This window comes from Penicillium psychrofluorescens, assembly GCF_964197705.1.
Source record: "Penicillium psychrofluorescens genome assembly, chromosome: 4".
NCBI classification, from domain to species: Eukaryota; Fungi; Ascomycota; class Eurotiomycetes; order Eurotiales; family Aspergillaceae; genus Penicillium; species Penicillium psychrofluorescens.
In genome coordinates this window covers 2,912,253-2,929,583 of record NC_133442.1, presented here as the reverse complement: position 1 = coordinate 2,929,583, position 17,331 = coordinate 2,912,253, and the positions used below count along the sequence as shown (strand labels likewise).

The 17,331-nt window shown below is 53.3% G+C and overlaps 7 protein-coding genes across 7 annotated transcripts; 4 read left to right on the top strand and 3 right to left on the bottom strand.

Moving 5' to 3' along the window:
* Window positions 1-2,026: 2,026 nt before the first annotated feature.
* PFLUO_LOCUS6738 (uncharacterized protein) lies at window positions 2,027-5,002 on the top strand (the record flags this gene model as incomplete). Its single annotated transcript, XM_073784309.1, has 1 exon — window positions 2,027-5,002. One exon carries the CDS (start codon window positions 2,027-2,029, stop codon window positions 5,000-5,002), a length of 2,976 nt encoding a protein of 991 aa, XP_073640778.1.
* A 754-nt stretch (window positions 5,003-5,756) lies between these two features.
* On the top strand, window positions 5,757-6,043 carry PFLUO_LOCUS6737 (uncharacterized protein; the record flags this gene model as incomplete). The annotated part of the gene is made up of 2 exons (XM_073784308.1): window positions 5,757-5,795; window positions 5,855-6,043. The coding sequence occupies 2 exons, from the start codon at window positions 5,757-5,759 to the stop codon at window positions 6,041-6,043; spliced, it is 228 nt and encodes a 75-aa protein (XP_073640777.1).
* Window positions 6,044-6,468: 425 nt separating this feature from the next.
* Window positions 6,469-7,205, bottom strand: PFLUO_LOCUS6736 (mitochondrial; the record flags this gene model as incomplete). Its single annotated transcript, XM_073784307.1, has 3 exons — window positions 6,469-6,519; window positions 6,574-6,992; window positions 7,112-7,205. 3 exons carry the CDS (start codon window positions 7,203-7,205, stop codon window positions 6,469-6,471), a joined length of 564 nt encoding a protein of 187 aa, XP_073640776.1.
* A 279-nt stretch (window positions 7,206-7,484) lies between these two features.
* On the top strand, window positions 7,485-8,907 carry PFLUO_LOCUS6735 (eukaryotic translation initiation factor 3 subunit E; the record flags this gene model as incomplete). Its single annotated transcript, XM_073784306.1, has 2 exons — window positions 7,485-8,629; window positions 8,685-8,907. The coding sequence occupies 2 exons, from the start codon at window positions 7,485-7,487 to the stop codon at window positions 8,905-8,907; spliced, it is 1,368 nt and encodes a 455-aa protein (XP_073640775.1).
* Window positions 8,908-14,091: 5,184 nt separating this feature from the next.
* On the bottom strand, window positions 14,092-15,243 carry PFLUO_LOCUS6734 (Golgi to ER traffic- protein; the record flags this gene model as incomplete). The annotated part of the gene is made up of 3 exons (XM_073784305.1): window positions 14,092-14,134; window positions 14,197-14,786; window positions 14,851-15,243. The coding sequence occupies 3 exons, from the start codon at window positions 15,241-15,243 to the stop codon at window positions 14,092-14,094; spliced, it is 1,026 nt and encodes a 341-aa protein (XP_073640774.1).
* Window positions 15,244-15,733: 490 nt separating this feature from the next.
* PFLUO_LOCUS6733 (uncharacterized protein) lies at window positions 15,734-16,156 on the top strand (the record flags this gene model as incomplete). Its single annotated transcript, XM_073784304.1, has 1 exon — window positions 15,734-16,156. One exon carries the CDS (start codon window positions 15,734-15,736, stop codon window positions 16,154-16,156), a length of 423 nt encoding a protein of 140 aa, XP_073640773.1.
* Window positions 16,157-16,245: 89 nt separating this feature from the next.
* PFLUO_LOCUS6732 (uncharacterized protein) lies at window positions 16,246-17,088 on the bottom strand (the record flags this gene model as incomplete). Its single annotated transcript, XM_073784303.1, has 3 exons — window positions 16,246-16,710; window positions 16,763-16,822; window positions 16,879-17,088. 3 exons carry the CDS (start codon window positions 17,086-17,088, stop codon window positions 16,246-16,248), a joined length of 735 nt encoding a protein of 244 aa, XP_073640772.1.
* Between the last annotated feature and the right edge of the window lie 243 nt (window positions 17,089-17,331).

Below are 17,331 nucleotides of genomic sequence, written 5' to 3'. Positions count from 1 at the left end.
TCATGGCCTACTAGGTACTTTATTGGTTGGTTTCGTTCTACCATATGGCGTCGCGACCACTGTAGACGACTGAAGTGATGGAAAGAACAACAATCACAAAACCGACCTCTAGCGAGAAATTGGAATAGTTATATCTTCGAATGTTATTGTAGTAGGTGACTAGAGCAACCCCTCAATGAAACCCCTGGGTTACTTTCAAACAAAGGATTTGACCGCTCAAGCGCCGAGAACCCGGCTGATCCTCAATTATATATTTCGGATGCACACCGATAACAAAGATGCTGGCAGTCCAGACTCCGAGCAGCACCAGCCACTGGACAACCATGCACTCACACCTCTCAACAATGGAGACGGTCGCATCCCTCCCGTAATACACTACAACAAGGCCATGGTTCCGTCCACGGAAGAAAACGAGGGTGGAGCAGCCCGGTGGGACAGGCACAGACGATGATAGCCACGCGGATCTAGTCGGATCTTTGCCCGGGGGGCAAAGGGAACCCTGGGCCGGTTGAATGGATCGTGATCTGAGCCTTTGATGGGCCGTTACTGCGGTTGGAGGATTAATGGGTGCGCATAGACACGAGATTATCAGGCGCTAGTCTAGGCTTTATATAAGGATGCCCACCGGTCTGTCACCGGCGGAGGTCCCCAAAATTCTCTGCACTGGCAAACTTCTGTTCCCCTGGCTTTTTTTCCTTCCCCCGTCATACACGTTGACTCCCCCGCGGTAGACTGTCCCGGCCATCCCTGGGCGGTGGTGACGGGTGTCGAGTATAACACGCCGCACTAGCCGGACTCGGCAGAGACCGTTGGAATGGATCTTCGCCGACCTGGTACTGGCTGTGAGGGTCTGCTATTATGCATTTCTGAGCGGCCTGTGCCAGTGTTGAGTGTTGTTTTACTGTTTTTGCCCTGGGTTATCCAGCCTTTACGGGCCATGACAGGTGTCGGTCCCGGATGACAGCCGCCATGAGCGCATCCACCATGACCAGATGCCATCCCCGACCACTCACAGAATAAATAAGTGACCAGAATCGCAATGAACTATTGTCGCAACGCAGAAAGCGAGCAACCATCATGAGGGCTGCTACTAATCTCCTGGGGGAATCCAGTGTGACCGTTACCGTACCAATACCCCGGTACGACCAACAGCAGCTGAATTTTGCCCATTCTTTCCCACTCCACTCTCACCCCCCTTTCACCCCCGATGCGAAAAGTGACGGCTCTTGTCTGCCAGTGGTAAGTCACGATTCCTATTATTCCTGTGCGCTGATTGCTTGGGCCCTTGCGTTTGCCCTTCCCCCACACTCCCATTATTCCCCATCCCTACCTTGTGCCCACGCACCTGCTGGCTGGCCACCCGGGAATGGCGGCCCATCGCCTGTAGCCCCCGATTTGTCTCGCGCTCCCCTGGGCTGCTGGCCTGGATCAATCCTGAATCTTGGTTCCTGAGATCATCCCCAGTGCATCATTTGCTAATGATCGACCTCCCCCCAGCCCTGATTCTCCCTCTCCCTTCCCGGCTGCAATCCCTTCTTTGCCCGCCCCAGGTCGCCCTTGTGTGTTGTCGCCTCAGGCACCAAAACTCGCCACGTGACTGCACCCCGTGACCAACCAACTCTGGCCGCTCCCCCCCCGATCCCGTCTGCTATTTTCGGGATTCCATCACCCGTTCGCAACGGAATCTTAGTGATCCAGACTTGTCGGTATGTACCTGTTTTGTCCATTGCCCTCCATCATCCCATCCCCTCCCATTGAATGCGATCCATTTTGCTTTTCCCTGCCCCCCTGCTGCCCTGTCCTTTGTGGTGTTTTCCCCGGGGGCCGTGTCGCGACGGGTTTGCGCGCGATCTAAACACCAGCCACCTCTCCACCCACGCGTCCACATGGTTCTAGAAGATCATCCGTGGTCCCATACCCCGACGAATATTGATGCTACCACACATACCTTAATGATTGCACGCGTGGATCAAGCTGTTCGGATGCTGACCAATTCCTTCCAGATGGGTTGGTAAGACCGCACGACATGAATGCCTGGCTCGCTGACGCCTCGAACCTTCCGGGCCATGATAACGGGGCCTTCAATCCAGCCACCATCGACCCCTCTGCCGCTTTCCTTCATGGCTCCCCGGCGCCCCACGACCCCAATCAATTCCAGCGCATGTTCAATAATGGCATGCCCCGGAATGCCTCACCAGGCTTTCACAACCCAAACCAGGTGATTCCGTCCAAGCGACCACGACCGGAAGATGGCATGCCCATGTCACCCCGGCCTGCGCCGGGCGGCGTGACGGGTTCGCGATCACAAACCCCTCACCAGGTGCCGTTCCCTGGCTATCAGGGCCCGACGAATGGCGCGCAATTCCCCCAACATCCCACCCCATATCAACATCTTCAGCAGGGAGCATCGCCCAGTCTCACGCAATCGCCAATCATGCAGGACTTTGATCAACAGAGCGTCCGCATGGGAACGGCCTCTCCAAGCCCCTTTTCGCCCGCTGGCCCGCATGTGGGTGGTCCTCATATGTCTCCGCAGCAGTCGGACCATGGCAGCCGTGTGAACACACCGCAGAACAACAACTTCATGCAAGGGCAGAACTTCCCTCAGGGCATGAACCCGCAGCAGTTCCAGCAGGCCAATGCAATGACCTCCGCTGGCGGTCAGCCGTCAATGCAAGCTCAACAATTTGGCGGCATGCAACAAGTACCTCAAGGATATCACCAGGCCATCGCCGCTCAGCAACAACGACTACATGCCATGCAGATGCAGCAGGGCCAACATCGGCAGATGAATGCCAATCCGGCAATGGCTGGCCGGCCAGTTCCTGGCGGCATGAACGCCATGGGCAACCCTCAGCAGATGGCGGCTATCCGACAGATGCAGCAGAACATGGGCAAGCCCAACAACCCCGAAGGGTTTATGCGCACCCTGCAAAAATTTATGATGTCACGAAATCTCCCCTTGGATCCGAACCCGATTGTGAGCGGTCGCCCGATCAACTTGGTGCAGTTGTATGCTACAGTGATGAAGATGGGTGGATCGAAGAAAGTCACCGCGACCAACATGTGGCCCGCTGTTGCGCAACAGTTGCAATTCCCCCAAATGCAGTTTCCCATGGCAGCCCAGGAAATTCGAGAGCACCACCAAAGAAACTTGGCTCCTTACGAGCAGGCGTTTTTGAGCTCGCAGCAAAAACAGTTTGAAATGCAGCAGCAGCAACAACAACAACAACAACAGCAGCAGCAGCAGGGTGGCCACCCAAGACAACCCAGTGACGCCTCGGGGATGCAGTTCCAGTCGCCCTCTGTGAAGCCGGGTCAGGCATTTGAGCAGCCTCCGCAGCTTGCCCAGTCACCCACGACTGGCACTCCTGTTGCCAATAATGCTCAGGCCAACTCCGCAAATGGGTTTGCAACGCCAACACATGCCCGAAGCCAAAGCAAGCCAGCACAGCACCGGCTGAGTGTCTCGCGCCAGTCACAACCATCCGTCCCACCCGACGGACAGTTCCCTGCCCCTTCACCGTCACAGTCTGGTGGTAAAGGCTCAGTGTCTACTCGTCAACCACCAGTACAAGCAGAGTCAAAACCTGAGCACCCTGTGAAGCAGCCAATTGAAGATCCTTTCAAGCCCATGGTGTTGAAGGAGCATCGTTTGCATGGGCCCATTGCGGTGGACGAAATGTACCAGGTTGGCGAGGATATCTCACGGCTAAAACCGAACGTGCCCAGCTTTTTGGAACTCGGAGTGATTGATATTCACGCGATAACGATGAGCCTTAAGTCTGGTATACATGCCGAGGTTCGCCTTGCCCTGGATACGCTTACTACCATCTCCTGTGAGCCGCAGATCCAGATCTCACTGGAGAATTGCGACGACTTGGTCGAGAGCTTGATCGACTGTGCAGAGGAGCAGCTAGACTTGCTGGCTGAACACACCCCAGAAGAGTCGAACACTATCCGAATACCCTTCTACGAGGACGTCACACGTGGCTGTCAGTCTGAGTTCACCTCACTTGCCGATGTTTCTGAATTCGGCACGTTAGCCTATAAACTTGACCGGGCGGTCGATAAGCTCATCTGTGTCACCACCGTCTTGCGCAACTTTTCCTTCAGCGAGTCGAACTTTGGGATTTTGGGATCGCCGCCTGTTGCCCAGTTTCTATCTACGATCTTCCGCTACCTGGGGACTCGCCAAATGCTTCTGCGCACCAACCAGAACACATTGGATTTTATGAAGGATGCGGTTATCTTCCTGAGCAATCTGGCCCACGCCATCCAGTTGCCATCGAAAGAAGATGCATTGAGCTTGCTTCTCTTCCTCCTGGCGTTTGCACCGTTGCCTGACCCTTGCACCACACCCGACAGGGTGATGTTCACTGCATTCAATTCCTCCACCCACCGCTATACTCCCGCGGCAGTGGATGGGCTGGCCAAGTTGCTCGCACGGGATGACCCCAACCGGACATATTTCAAGGCAATCTTCTCTGGAGACTCATCTGGTCCTTCTCACGTGGAATTGCTCACCCGCGCCTTTGGCCTTGCCATCAGCCCGATTCCGGATCAGCTTCGAAAACCCCTTGCGGTAACAGACGTGCGCAAAGTCTTCCTCATGCAGGGTCTGCTAGCCGCCGACATCCTGGCGTGGTATGCAGATGGCTATCTGGCAAGAACGTGGCTGGAATCCGTTGATGGGTTTGCTATTCATCTCCTGCGACTCTCCTGCTTGTTATGCACGGAACGCATCCCGCAAATCCAGATCAATCCGCGGCAAAGAGGCCAGGCAGAGGCTGATGCCTATGCCTTCAGCTCGATTGTTCACCGCGGACTGGCCATTCTCCGCCGGCTTGCAGAGAAGTCCAAGCAAGACAACTCCTCCCCTCTTCGGCTACCCTCTGGGATCCTCCCGAAGAAAGAAAGCCTGCTGGGGGCACTGCTACTGCCGAACGTCGATCCCGCCGTTGTTCGACAACTCGTCACTTATGCAAAGCTCGCGGAGTAACGTGTGTGTGTACTTCGTCGCGCACATACGAGCAATCTTGGGTTCTACCATGTCTTTTCTACTCATGAATGTCCTCGTGGTCTCTTGATCGTCTTACACGCATCCGGGCGTCGGTGGGAATGGGGGGTTTTGTTTTTTGTTTGTTTCTTGTTCTATTTTGTGAGATAGCGCTTCGCCCTTCTGCTTTCTTCCATGTACAATGCTTAAAATACCCTCCGCTGAGTGCGAGAGATTCTGCATGATTTTTCTTCCACAGTAGTCCGATGTCAATCCCCTGACACGAAGCACATGCAACACGATGTAGTATGCAGGGGATTCTGGAGATAGTAGTTGGTGGGTGGTCTACGCAGGTATGGTATTCTTGGTTTACCACCGTCCACCATCCACAATTGTTATACAATACGACAAAGCTATCAATGCCTCTAAGCCCTGTTCCTTTGGCTGTCGTGTTCATGGGAGACTTCCCAAGCAAAAAATTAAAAAGTTTGATGGCAATCTCCGACTGGAAAGGCATATATAGCCCTACTCTCCTCCCAGATATCTCCTCTTCTCTTCAACTTCTCCATCCATCAATCTCTCAAACTTTTTCGTAAGCCCTTCAAACAAACCAAAAGTGCGCTTCTGCCATCCTCTCATACATACAATATACAATGACCATGCATCGATTGACTGACAGGTTACCGAAGCTAGATCCACTCAATCTACATAACTATCAGAACACCAATCTCAATCTTGGAAAATGGGCAAAGACAAAATGTTCAAGTCTGATGCCTCGCGCATCCAGTCTAGCCAGGTAACGTCTTCTTACCACGGTAAAGGGAAAGGCTCAAGAGCATACTGATACCGAAATAGGCCAAGAGCGGGGGCGACATGTCGTCTGGCGGGTTCGCATCGCGCGCCCAGGCAGCTGGTGACCGTGACGCCAACACTAGCTCGGGATCATCGGGCCAGCAGGGTGGGAATACCGGCGGCTCGACCACTGGCAACACCGGTTCGAGCTCTGGTGCTCAGGGATCGGGCTCTGCTGCTGGCAAGCGTTGAGGATTGGACTTGCAAGCGTGCCTCTGTTATGAGGGCCAGAAGATTTTGCAGTGTTGGGATTAGGTAGCTCTTGGCTGCGAGTTGCCTTGGGGGTTGGGTTACAATGCACGGAAAGATAGGATTGAAAAGGAGATCAACCATCACTTGATGTCAATGAATACGTACATGGAGAGATGAAAACAGGTTCGCAGGGGTAGAAACCATGTGCGATGAACACCAACCAGAAAGACAGAAAGGAAACCCATAGAGAGACAAGAAAATACACTGCCTGATGCAAGAGAAAACTGAGAAAAGAAACATTACCCTTCCATGTGGACCGCTCATCCGGTACCCACCCCCGTTTTCTTCATTTGACGAGTCTTTGCCTTTGCCGCCACTTACTTCCAGTTGAACTTTTGTGGTATAATTGGCCATGATGATAACGTTTAGAAGTTTCGTTCCTCAAGGAACTTCTGGATCTCCGGTTTCCGCCAGCCCTAACAGAGCACGTTAGCATCCACTGCCTGTATTCTCAGCACAACGGAACGCACCTTGACAAGAATATGCCCATTCAACCGGTTAATCGTCACCTCAGGCTTCTTGGGGGGCGGCCCGTTGGGCGATTCAACACCGAGCGCCAACGCCAAATCCTTGCGCAGAGCATCCATGTCGCCCTCCGTCTTTTGAATCTTGGTCTGCTGCTTCGTGCCGCCGGCTTTTGTGACAAGGTAGATGGGGAGTTGGTTGGAGGGAGTGCGGCGAACGAAGTAGGGAAGATTATTGAGCTGCAGAGCCGGCTGCGGTGTCTTGGGCGGCTTGACCGGGCCAGTGGGGGTCGGGGCCGGGACAGGTTGTTCCTTCAGGGCCTGCGCTTGGCGGCGGAGGTGCGTCAGGAATGTGCGGTTTGAGCGGAAGGGAAGAGAGGGTTGATGCGAGGTCGTCGGGCGAGGGGAGAATTGAGGCTGGGGATCTGGAGGGCACGTTCAGTTGGATGCTGATCTCAATCAAGGTCGACCACAGGGGGGGTTGCTCGTGAGGCACCGAGCCACCGAGTAGAGCCCATCGGACAAGAAACTGGCTGCAACTTACGTGAAGACAGTCGTGCCCGAGAGCATAATGTGGAAAAGGAACTAGATCTGCGGAAGGAGACGGCTGCAGGGTTGAGATGCAGCGACAGGGCCATCGACTGGCGTGCAGCCGAGGATGGCAGGAGGGAGGCCATTAGAATCTCTCCCACGGCAACCAACACGATGGGCGAAGAAAAGCAGGAGCTGGACCCAGGACAGAAGATGAAAGTGCAACCAGGTCCAGTGACCCGGGCATATTTTCCTATTTTCCTGCCAGGACACACTAACCCCGATCGGGCCTAGCGCAGATTACTTCCCACATTTTCTTTTCCACTTGCCAAATTCATTGTTCGACCCTCTCAGTCTCTCTCTCACCCCATCCAACCCTACACACCATGGCCGACAACGCTCCCCCTTCTGCTGAGACCATGCTCAGCGGTGCTGCGGCCCACCAGCCCAAGGCCGGAGAGGATGTCGCCAACCAGTATGACCTGCTGCCCCGCCTCATTCCGTACCTCGACCGTCACTTGGTCTTCCCGCTGCTCGAGTTCAGCGCCGACACCGACGAGGAGGACAAGGAACTCACCCGCGCCAAGTACGAGCTGCTCAAGTACACCAACATGACCGACTACGTTGCCAACCTGTGGCAGGAGATCAACGATTCCGACTCAATTCCCGACGAGTTCGTCAAGAAGCGCGAGGAGGTTCTGGCCAAGCTGCAACACTACCAGGATCAGAGCGAGAAGATTACGGAGCTGCTGCAGGATGAAGATGTCGTGGGCAACCTGCGCAGCGACAAGGCGGCCAACTTGCGGTTCCTGGAGGAGCAGCACGGGGTCACCAACGAGATGGTCAACAGCCTCTACGACTATGGCCGCTTCCAGTACAGCTGCGGCAGCTACGGCAACGCGGCAGAGCTGCTGTACCAATTCCGAGTTCTGTCGACCGATAACGACAAGGTGGCCGCCGCCACCTGGGGTAAGCTGGCATCGGAGATCCTGACCACCAGCTGGGATGCCGCCATGGAGGAGGTGCAGAAGGTGAAGGACTCGATCGAGACGCGCCTATTCAACAACCCTCTCGCCCAGCTCACCAACCGGTCCTGGCTCATCCACTGGTCTCTATTCCCCTTCTTCAACCACGACGCTGCCCGCGACGTTCTCACCGACCTCTTCTTCTCCCCCGCCTACATCAACACCATCCAGACCAGCTGCCCATGGGTCCTGCGGTACCTCGCCGCCGCCGTCATCACCAACCGCAGCCGTCCCCACAAGAACACTGGTCTGTACCAGAAGCAATTGAAGGATCTGGTTCGCATTGTGCGTCAGGAGGGCTACGAGTACACCGACCCGATCACCGACTTTGTCAAGGCGCTCTACGTCGACTTTGACTTTGAGGAGGCTCAAAAGAAGCTGGGAGAGGCCGAGGATGTGCTGCGGAGCGACTTCTTCCTTGTGTCGGCGGCCGATGCTTTCGTCGAGGCTGCCCGTCATCTCATCTCAGAGAGCTACTGCAAGATCCACCAGCGGATTGACATCAAGTGAGTTGGCGGCTGAACCTTTTCGAACAAGAGTTGTGTACTGATATTGTGTTAGCGACCTGTCTACTCGTCTCGGCCTGAGCCAAGATGAGGGCGAGAAGTGGATCGTCAACCTGATTCGCGACACCCGGGTTGATGCCAAGATTGACTACAAGGAGGGTACGGTGATCATGAACCACCCGCCGCAGTCGGTGTATCAGCAAGTGATCGAGAAGACGAAGGGTGCTTTCTTCCGGACACAAGTTCTGAGGTATGTGTTGCCTCCTGGTTGCTTCTGAAGCATCACCATCACTAACTTCTCTATAGTTCTGCTGTCGCGAAATGAAATTCTGCATGAGTTGATGCCAAAATTTCTCATTTCTGTTTACTTTTAACATTGTTTCTGCCCACCCATTTCCCCGTGTTCTTCCCGTGTGTGTCACGACACGGCTCTCTGAGGGGATGGGACACCTTGCAGAGTGGCACCCGGCTGGCGTTTTTCGGTGGTCCACACTTTTTTTCTCGAATTTCTTATGTAGTCACTTTACTGTTCTCCGTCTCTTCTTCCGCACCTTACTTATCCTTTTCGTCGATTTACCCAAGTGGCCATGCTGACCCTGGAGGTTTGGACGGAGGAGAGCACCCTCGATAATGGATCACATACAATCCCTTCGCGAGAGGCTTTTGACGAGAATAGACGGAGGAGCGAGACAACTATATCGTTGACTCAGGTCATGTTTGGATCTGACTGATCTATGCTGTTACGAATGATCTATAGAGATGATGAGTGAAGACGATGTCTTGGATAAAGCGTGTTCATTTCTGTATTCCATACTAGATATCCTGTTCTGCCCTCGCAACCCTCAGCTGCAGTGAGCGATTGACATGCAACACTGCGTCCACAACGCAAGTGTGTAGCAGCTTGTAGACAGAACTGACCTGGACCGACCCTCCCGTTTCGGCCGCCAGATATTTATTAAATATATCGTGCGCGACTCGTGTGCAATGATCTATGCCCCCTGCAACCCTTGTGTCTATCCTCGGAGATTCCTCTTGGGGATTGGCCATTGTCCATAGGGAGACGATAGATCCCGAGCATTCGTCTCCTGGAAAAATACAAGGCTCATGGTCCGGCACGAGTGGGACATGACAAAAAAGCAATCCTACCCGCACGTAGGGATCGCCTTCCATGTCCGGGTCGAGCTGAAGTAACAGAGACGAATGCAATACACTACCAACTACGTTGGATCTGATCCAGCTTGCCAGGCCAGCGAGAAAAGAAGGACTTTCAACGGCTGCCCCGAGAATCGGATTCCGTGCGTCTGCGCGTCCGGCCTGGGTCCACCGGGACGATCTCATTGATATAGGGCTCTGTCTGCTGCCGATCCGAAGAACCGCGACCATTATTGCTGGCAGTGGAAGGAGAAGAAGTGTTAGTTCCCTGGTTCGTCATGCGCAGAGCTTCCTGTTTCTCATATTCCCGAGACATAGCCGCCAGATCGTCAATTTGTTCCTGTTCGCCAGTATCAATCAGTCTCCCCGGTCCTTTCTTTTCTTTTCTTTCCTTGCTCTTATCTCAGAAATAGAAAAATAAAATGAAGAACACACCCGCGTCAGCGGCATGCCGACTATGAGATATCCTTCGCGGCCCTTAACTCAAAGAAAGGATATCTGGTTAGATAGGGTTAACCGTAAGCGCACAGCGGGTGTTCTGAGCCGAAGTACCTGGTAACTATATGGCCTGACCGACGCAGATGGGCCAAGGAAGTAGTGGATGTGCCCTAGGACAATGTGTCGGGATAGTCCATACCCCGGCAGCCAGTATTGCTGAACATGCGATGACATTGCCTAATGCGAGAAAGGCAGTTGTGTTGGAAGGGGGTTGGTTGTTTGAAACCCTAAGTCAGACCTGGGACATGCCCTGGCAATAAATAGCTCGGCTTGAGAGATGTCGGAGGGACGAGACGAAACAAATAGTCTCAGTTTGGAGCTGCAGTTTCCCCCTCCCCTCTCCTAACTGCAATCCTTTGGAAAGGAACAATAGACATCATTCGTCAAGATCCACCATCCACCCGGGCTCTCGATATACCATAACAGACGGAGCAGATGAGAATCACCCCAATTGGCCATATCCCGAGTGACACATACTCACGAATCACCAAAGGAGGCAGCCGCATTCATTTCCCCAGGCACAAATCAGTAGCTAGTCCGCTGACAAGTACGTAACCAGCTGGCGAGGAGGATTCTCGTCGGAACCGTCCAGGGCGGGCTTGTTGGGCCGGCCGCCTCACTCTATCAGACAACGAGATCCAACCCTTTCGGCAGGCCAGACTCGCACGGCATGGCATGGCATGGTGTATCCGCTAGGAGTAGCAGCAGCAAGAGCGCGGCATCGTTTGGTCCGGCTGACAACTACGAGAATTGGGGGAGGGGCGAGTCTGCCGACCTCAAAGTGAGGCTTGCGGCGCGGGACAATGCTCTCGAATCAATTCGGGGGCCAAAGATTGGCCTCTATGAGGGCGACTTCTTTGGGCGATTCCGTCCCTCACCGCAGTTTTCTTTTCGTTTTGTGTCTTTCAGATCATCGAGCGAGCGAGCGAGTGACCGTGCAGCTGGTGGCGGCGGTGATGTCGTGGCACCAGGGACCGCTGGTCTTTTGTCGCGGGGTCCAGGTGCGCCTCGTCGGATAGCTGCATCGGTTCGTTTTAACACACATGGCTGGCAGATAGATGGGTTGGCTCCAGAAGGAGAGTTTGCTATGGAAGAGTAGTCCATAAGAATGAGCGACATTTACGGACTATCTACAGCAGAGATGTGTGGTGTATTGTACTCTACAGTAGTTTTCGAAATCAGTTATACCTCCACACTCTTGCGACTTCATTCCCGGAAAATAAATCCTTTAATAGTGTGCGTTAAGGTCTTGGCAGTGGGGCCAAGAAAGAGAGACTCAGTGTGTACTGGTCAAGGCGATTTCGAGAATGACTGTAGATGCCCAATTTCCTTGATAGTGTCCGTACATCCATCGATTGCATAAAGTAGGCAAAATTTTTAGAATGGCTGAAAGCATGACCAAGTGGCAATGCCTCTACGCACTGAGGTTACAACCAAAAGAAAATATTCGTGTTGACAAAAGGACAAGCGTCAGCCAACAGAGATCATTATTGCATTCAGAACATAATAGTATCTCCCAAGAGCAGCAAGGCATTAATATATATATTCTTTCCTCAGATTGCATGAGCCTGGTTAGCGCTGCCATATTGCGCTTTTCTAGCTCTGGCATGGTGCTCTAATGGCCAGTATCACTTCTTTAAATGTGCATAGGCGCCCGTCTCATACTGACACGCTTGAGATATTTCAAAGGTGCGCTGCTGACCAACCAATTGCCGCTTGAAAGTCGGAGGCTGCTTTTTAGATCATGTGATTGGCCATTGTTGCCATATCATCTACCTCACGGCGCGTAGGACTCCTAACGTTATTAACATAATCCGCACCGACGATATCGGTTTAGCGTGATGAGCGTCGTCTGCGTTCTACCGAGACGTATTGTTCCCTTGAGAAGTCCTTACATTTCCCTCAAGTCCATGTCTACCCATGCCGGCAAGAGTCTAATGGACCGGCCCACTTATATTTGCCCTATTGATGGGGAGCCACTTCACCGCTACCGACAAGGCGGTTACCACCCAGTCACCTTGGGAGAATGCCTTAAAGCTGGAAGGTATAAGGTGTTGCATAAATTAGGATGGGGTGGCTACTCGACAGTTTGGGCCGCGAGAGATCAAAGGTAATACATGCAAATGCGACGCACGGGAGTCCCAGCTAATCGAACTTTACCCTTGCAGAACAGAGACTTACGTCGCTGTGAAGATTTCTACTGCAGAAAAGCGTCATGACAGGGAGACACGAGAGCTCCAAACTCTGAAGGAACTGGCATCTTATCACCCGAGTCTGACGCATGTGGTGCGGTTGCTCGATGATTTTGAGCTAACGGGTCCAAATGGATTTCATAAATGCCTCGTTTATGAACTTCTGGGACCAAACATTCCGGACGTAATTGATGCACACTTCTCTAGTGGGAGACTCCCCGGAAGGCTTGCCAAACGCATTGCCAAGCAAAGTCTTGCCGGGCTTCATGATTTGCACCAACGAAATATTGGACACGGAGGTACTGTAATCCACTCACTTGGGAACAAATCGGAAATTTCTCACCTAAAATAGATTTGCACACTCGCAATTTGGCCTTCACCATGCCTTGCTTGGACAGGGTAACCGAGGATGCTTTTTTTGAGATGTTGGGAAAACCTGAAATAGGTCGGGTCCAAAGGCGCGATGGGAAAGACCATGAATTCGGCGTGCCGGAATATATCGTAAAGCCTACCTCATATCGAACCCACCTTTGGAACTCGGCTCAGTCGATCAAAATAATTGACCTCGGGGAATCATTTTTATGTCCTGCCGTTCCTCACACACTGCACACACCTTTGTCTGTTCGAGCACCCGAAGTTATATTCCAGGATAAAATTGATCATCATGTTGATTTGTGGAGTATGGGCTGCATGGTGCGTGAAATGATACAAGTCTAAACACTATACACGACTAAACTGATAACCATGACAGCTATTTGAACTTTTCACGGGCCAGCCCCCTTTTGACACCTTCTTAATAACACCCGCAATTCTCATCGGTCAAATGCACGAGATGGCAAGTGACGATCTACCTAAACGATGGCAAAAGATATGGGATACGATGGATAAAGGGGACGACGTGACCGCGGAAAGCCCCGGACCCAACTTGCAAGAATGGCTGGAAGAAGTGTATTTTGACGGACGCCAGAGCCCTGATCTCACAAGAGAGGATATAGTGAGGCTTGGAAAACTCATTGGAAGGCTGTTGTGTTTTGAACCGTTGGCAAGAGCATCAGCGAAACAGATCCTGGATGACCCTTGGTTCAATGAGTAGGCCAGGCTATGAGTGTTCGTGAGGAATTCGTCCCTAGCTGGGACCTAACAACTTCCAGAGACATGTTCGATCTTCAACCCTGCATGCCGAAAATGGCCTCTAGCGCTCTCTTCTTTTGCACCCACCACATTAATACACTATTCAAGGAAGGCATCAAATCCTCTCTCGCGGTTTTTCGTAGTAATTCCATCGCTTCGCTTTGGAGTGATAGGGAGCCAAACAGGGGAGTCTTGTAACTACGATGTTTCAGGCAGTTGTTGAGTGACGAAAGGGAAGTAGGAGCCACGGTAGCGTGTGTATGAGCAGTTTCGTGTAAAATACACAGATTATTATAGAAAGCGGTCTGGAATGAGACCGTGAAGACTTTATCCAATCAGAGCTCACATGGACTGATTTATTTTCCGGGAATGAAGTCGCAAGAGTATGGAGGTATAACTGATTTCGAGAACTTCTGTATCATTTGCTTCTTTTTTTTCGTAATTCGTCTGACGGAAAAAGTGTATCTCGCATTGACATGGCACTCATACTTACTCTGGAGGGACGTAGGGCTGCACGAGCATATCGCTGAACCTGTCGGTAGAGAACCAATTAGCCTGGACAGGACTCTTGACAGAGGGGAATCAAAAACGCACTTCTCCAACTTCTCCTTGCCCCGAACCTCCTCCACCAACAACGGCATGCGCACGACATTGAAATCCTCATACAGCTCCTCGATCTGCTCAATGTACTTCTTCTGCATCTTGCGGCGCGCATTGCACTGCTCGCAACCACTGCCCGCCTTGGGGAACAGCAGCTGGTTCACAACAATGGAGTGCGTGTCGATGCCGTAGCTGGTCAGTTCTTGGACCATGCGCTCCGTCTCATACAGCGACAGGAACTCGGCAATGCACACGCACACAAAGGTGGTCATGTCCGCGTCCTTGAACTGCGAGTTCACCTCGCTGATCGTCTCGCGCAGCGACTCCATCTTCTGTAGTAGCTCGTCCATGTTCTGGCCGTTTGGCAGCCCGCCGCGTGCGCCCAGGATCGAGTTGAGCATCGGGCCGAATTGCGTGGAGAGCTGCGAGAGCTTGGCCAGGGCTTTCTCGAGGACAGTTGGGAATTGCAGGAAGCGGAGGGTGTGGCCCGTTGGTGCGGTGTCGAAGACGATGACCTCGTAGGACAGTGACTTGACTTGTTTCAGGACTTCGGCGAAGGACATGGCCTCGTCGACACCGGGGATCTAGCAGGTCGTTCTCCAGGTTAGCCAGTGAAAGATCCCTAACAACAGAAAAGAAAAGACTCACGCTAAATGCCAGATCCTGCATCATGTTCCCCATGCCCAGGCCAGCCATGGGGTCCTCGCCCTGCCCCTCGCCGCCACTGGCCAACAGATCCTGGATACTCCCATTGGGGTCGATCTCCATGGCGCTGAGGTTGGAGAAGCCATCGATGAGGCGCGCCTCCTTGCCGAACTTCTGGCCAAAGGCATCACTCAGATTGTGGGCCGGATCGGTCGAGATCAATAGCACGGACTTGCGCACTTTGGCCAGCTGGATGGCTAGTGAGCACGAGGTGGTGGTCTTGCCGACGCCACCTTTGCCGCCGACGAAGATCCAGCGCAGGGTTTTCTGGTTCAGGATCGACTGGAGTGTGGGCTCCAGATCGAGGTCGTCGTGAACGACGGCGGTGGAGGACATGGCGGGATGAGGTGAAGAGGGAAGAATGTGGGTGGGATGTTGAAGATGACTGAAGATGAGGGATTCCCGCCCCGCAGAAAAAGAGTGAGCTCGGCAACGAGCACTTGGTTAGTCGTGGCTACTCTTGTTTGCAACTATCCCATTGACCATGATTGACTACGACTATGATGATGAGGATGATTATTTTCTAACGTCCTCTTCCATTGAGGATCAACACTATGTTCAAAAAGTAACTCCATGCTTGATCTGACCCACCACGCATGGCATCCTCCGCATCATCGGGGTCCTCCGATACTGCCCAGCAGTGAGTAGAAAAAGCTCCTGCTCGACCTTTCTCTTCCTTGACAACAACACTCTATTTTCCTCCTTGCGAATGGACGCCAATCGTGCCAATCGCACCACCCACCGCCTCGCTCTCTACCAGCAACAAATCGCTCCGTCATCCAATCACCAACAACCCACCACCACCACCACCACCACCACCACCACCATGGCCGCGCGCGACCCCATTACCTGCCACTGTCTCAACACGCTATCGGGCACTCCGGCGGCAAACCTGCCCGTGACCCTCACCCTACTCACCCCGCCTGCCTCCGCGTCCAGCCCGATCACCTTCCACGCAACCACGAATGCCGACGGCCGCGTCGCAAACTGGGCCTCCGCCGGCACGGCTTCGGTGACCGTCTCCGCGCTGCTAGCGTCGCTGCCCGCGGCTGATACCAAGACGAACTGGTCGGTGCGCTTCGAGGTCGGCCCCTGGTATGAGGCTCAGGGCGTGGACAGTTTCTGGCCCGAGGTCGAGGTCAAATTCACCGTCAAGGGTCGTGGCCGCGAGGGCGAGGAGGGATGGCGCCATTACCATGTGCCGGTGCTGCTCGGGCCTTGGAATTACTCGACGTATCGGGGGTCGTGAGATGAATGTGCCCGACTTTTGTTGGGGATTGTATATAGAGTATCCATCCCATCGAACAATAGTTATAGACCAATTTGCTTTCTATGTATCTAGATCTTCGCCTTCGGCTGCCTCGACGTCTCCCGACTATGCACATGGCTAATCTGCTGAAACTCCTTCAACGCATCCCCATAGAGCTCACTCCGCAGCAGCGCAAACACCCCCATGCGAGACTTCCCCTTCACCTTCTCCGCCAGCGCCAGAGCCCGATCCAGCATCTCCTCCGGCGCGGCAATCTCATCCACAATCCCCGCCTCCAGCGCCTCTTTGCCGGTGAACTTGTGTGCTTCCAAGAGGACCTTCCTCGCCACCTGGGGGTGCAACTTGGCTCGTAGTAATGCGCCCATTCCGTTGAAATGAAGACCCAGGTTCGCCGGTGGCATGGACCAGAAGCCGCGCTTGGAATTCATGATTCGGTAGTCGTGTGCTAGAGTCAGCAGACAGGCGCCGCCGAACGTGTGTCCCGTAATCAGACAGATTGTTGGGAAGGGGAAGTCGAGGATTGTGCGGACGAGCTGTGGCTTGGTATAAGAATGCGATGGCAATGAAAGTAGGTGCTTTACTTACCGGGTAGAAACCGTCGGTGCTAGCGAAGATATTGGTATCTCTTTCGTCTAGATCCAGTCCCTACATAGTGTGCCTGTTAGCAAGTTGCTCGATTGTGCCCCCGGTTGTCAACGTACAGTAGTGAAGAATTTCGCATCCTGCCCGCGCAAGATCACTGCGCCTTCGGGCTCAGGCTTTTCAGAGAGCGTCTGCTCAATGCGGCGGTAGGTACTAATCAGAGACTGACACAAGCTCATTGTCAGGCGATTCTCTGGGGGTTTCTGTAATGTGATGATAAAGACGGCGCCATTGCGCTCGACCTTGAGGAACTTGGTGTCTGTTTCCATAATGAGAATTGTGAGTTCTTCAGAATGAACGAATTGGTCTCAAGTCATGGATAGACCTTGAAGACCGAGCTATAAAATTTAGCTACCATTGCCATGTCGGGGTACACCACCCCCGCTGTCGATTCCCGCCGGCAAGAAATCGCCGAAGCAAACGCCGGCATTTACAACCTCGGGATTCGCGGATTTCCACATTTGAGCGGAAAAGAAGCGGGGTACACATGGCACATGAAATGAGACTATGCC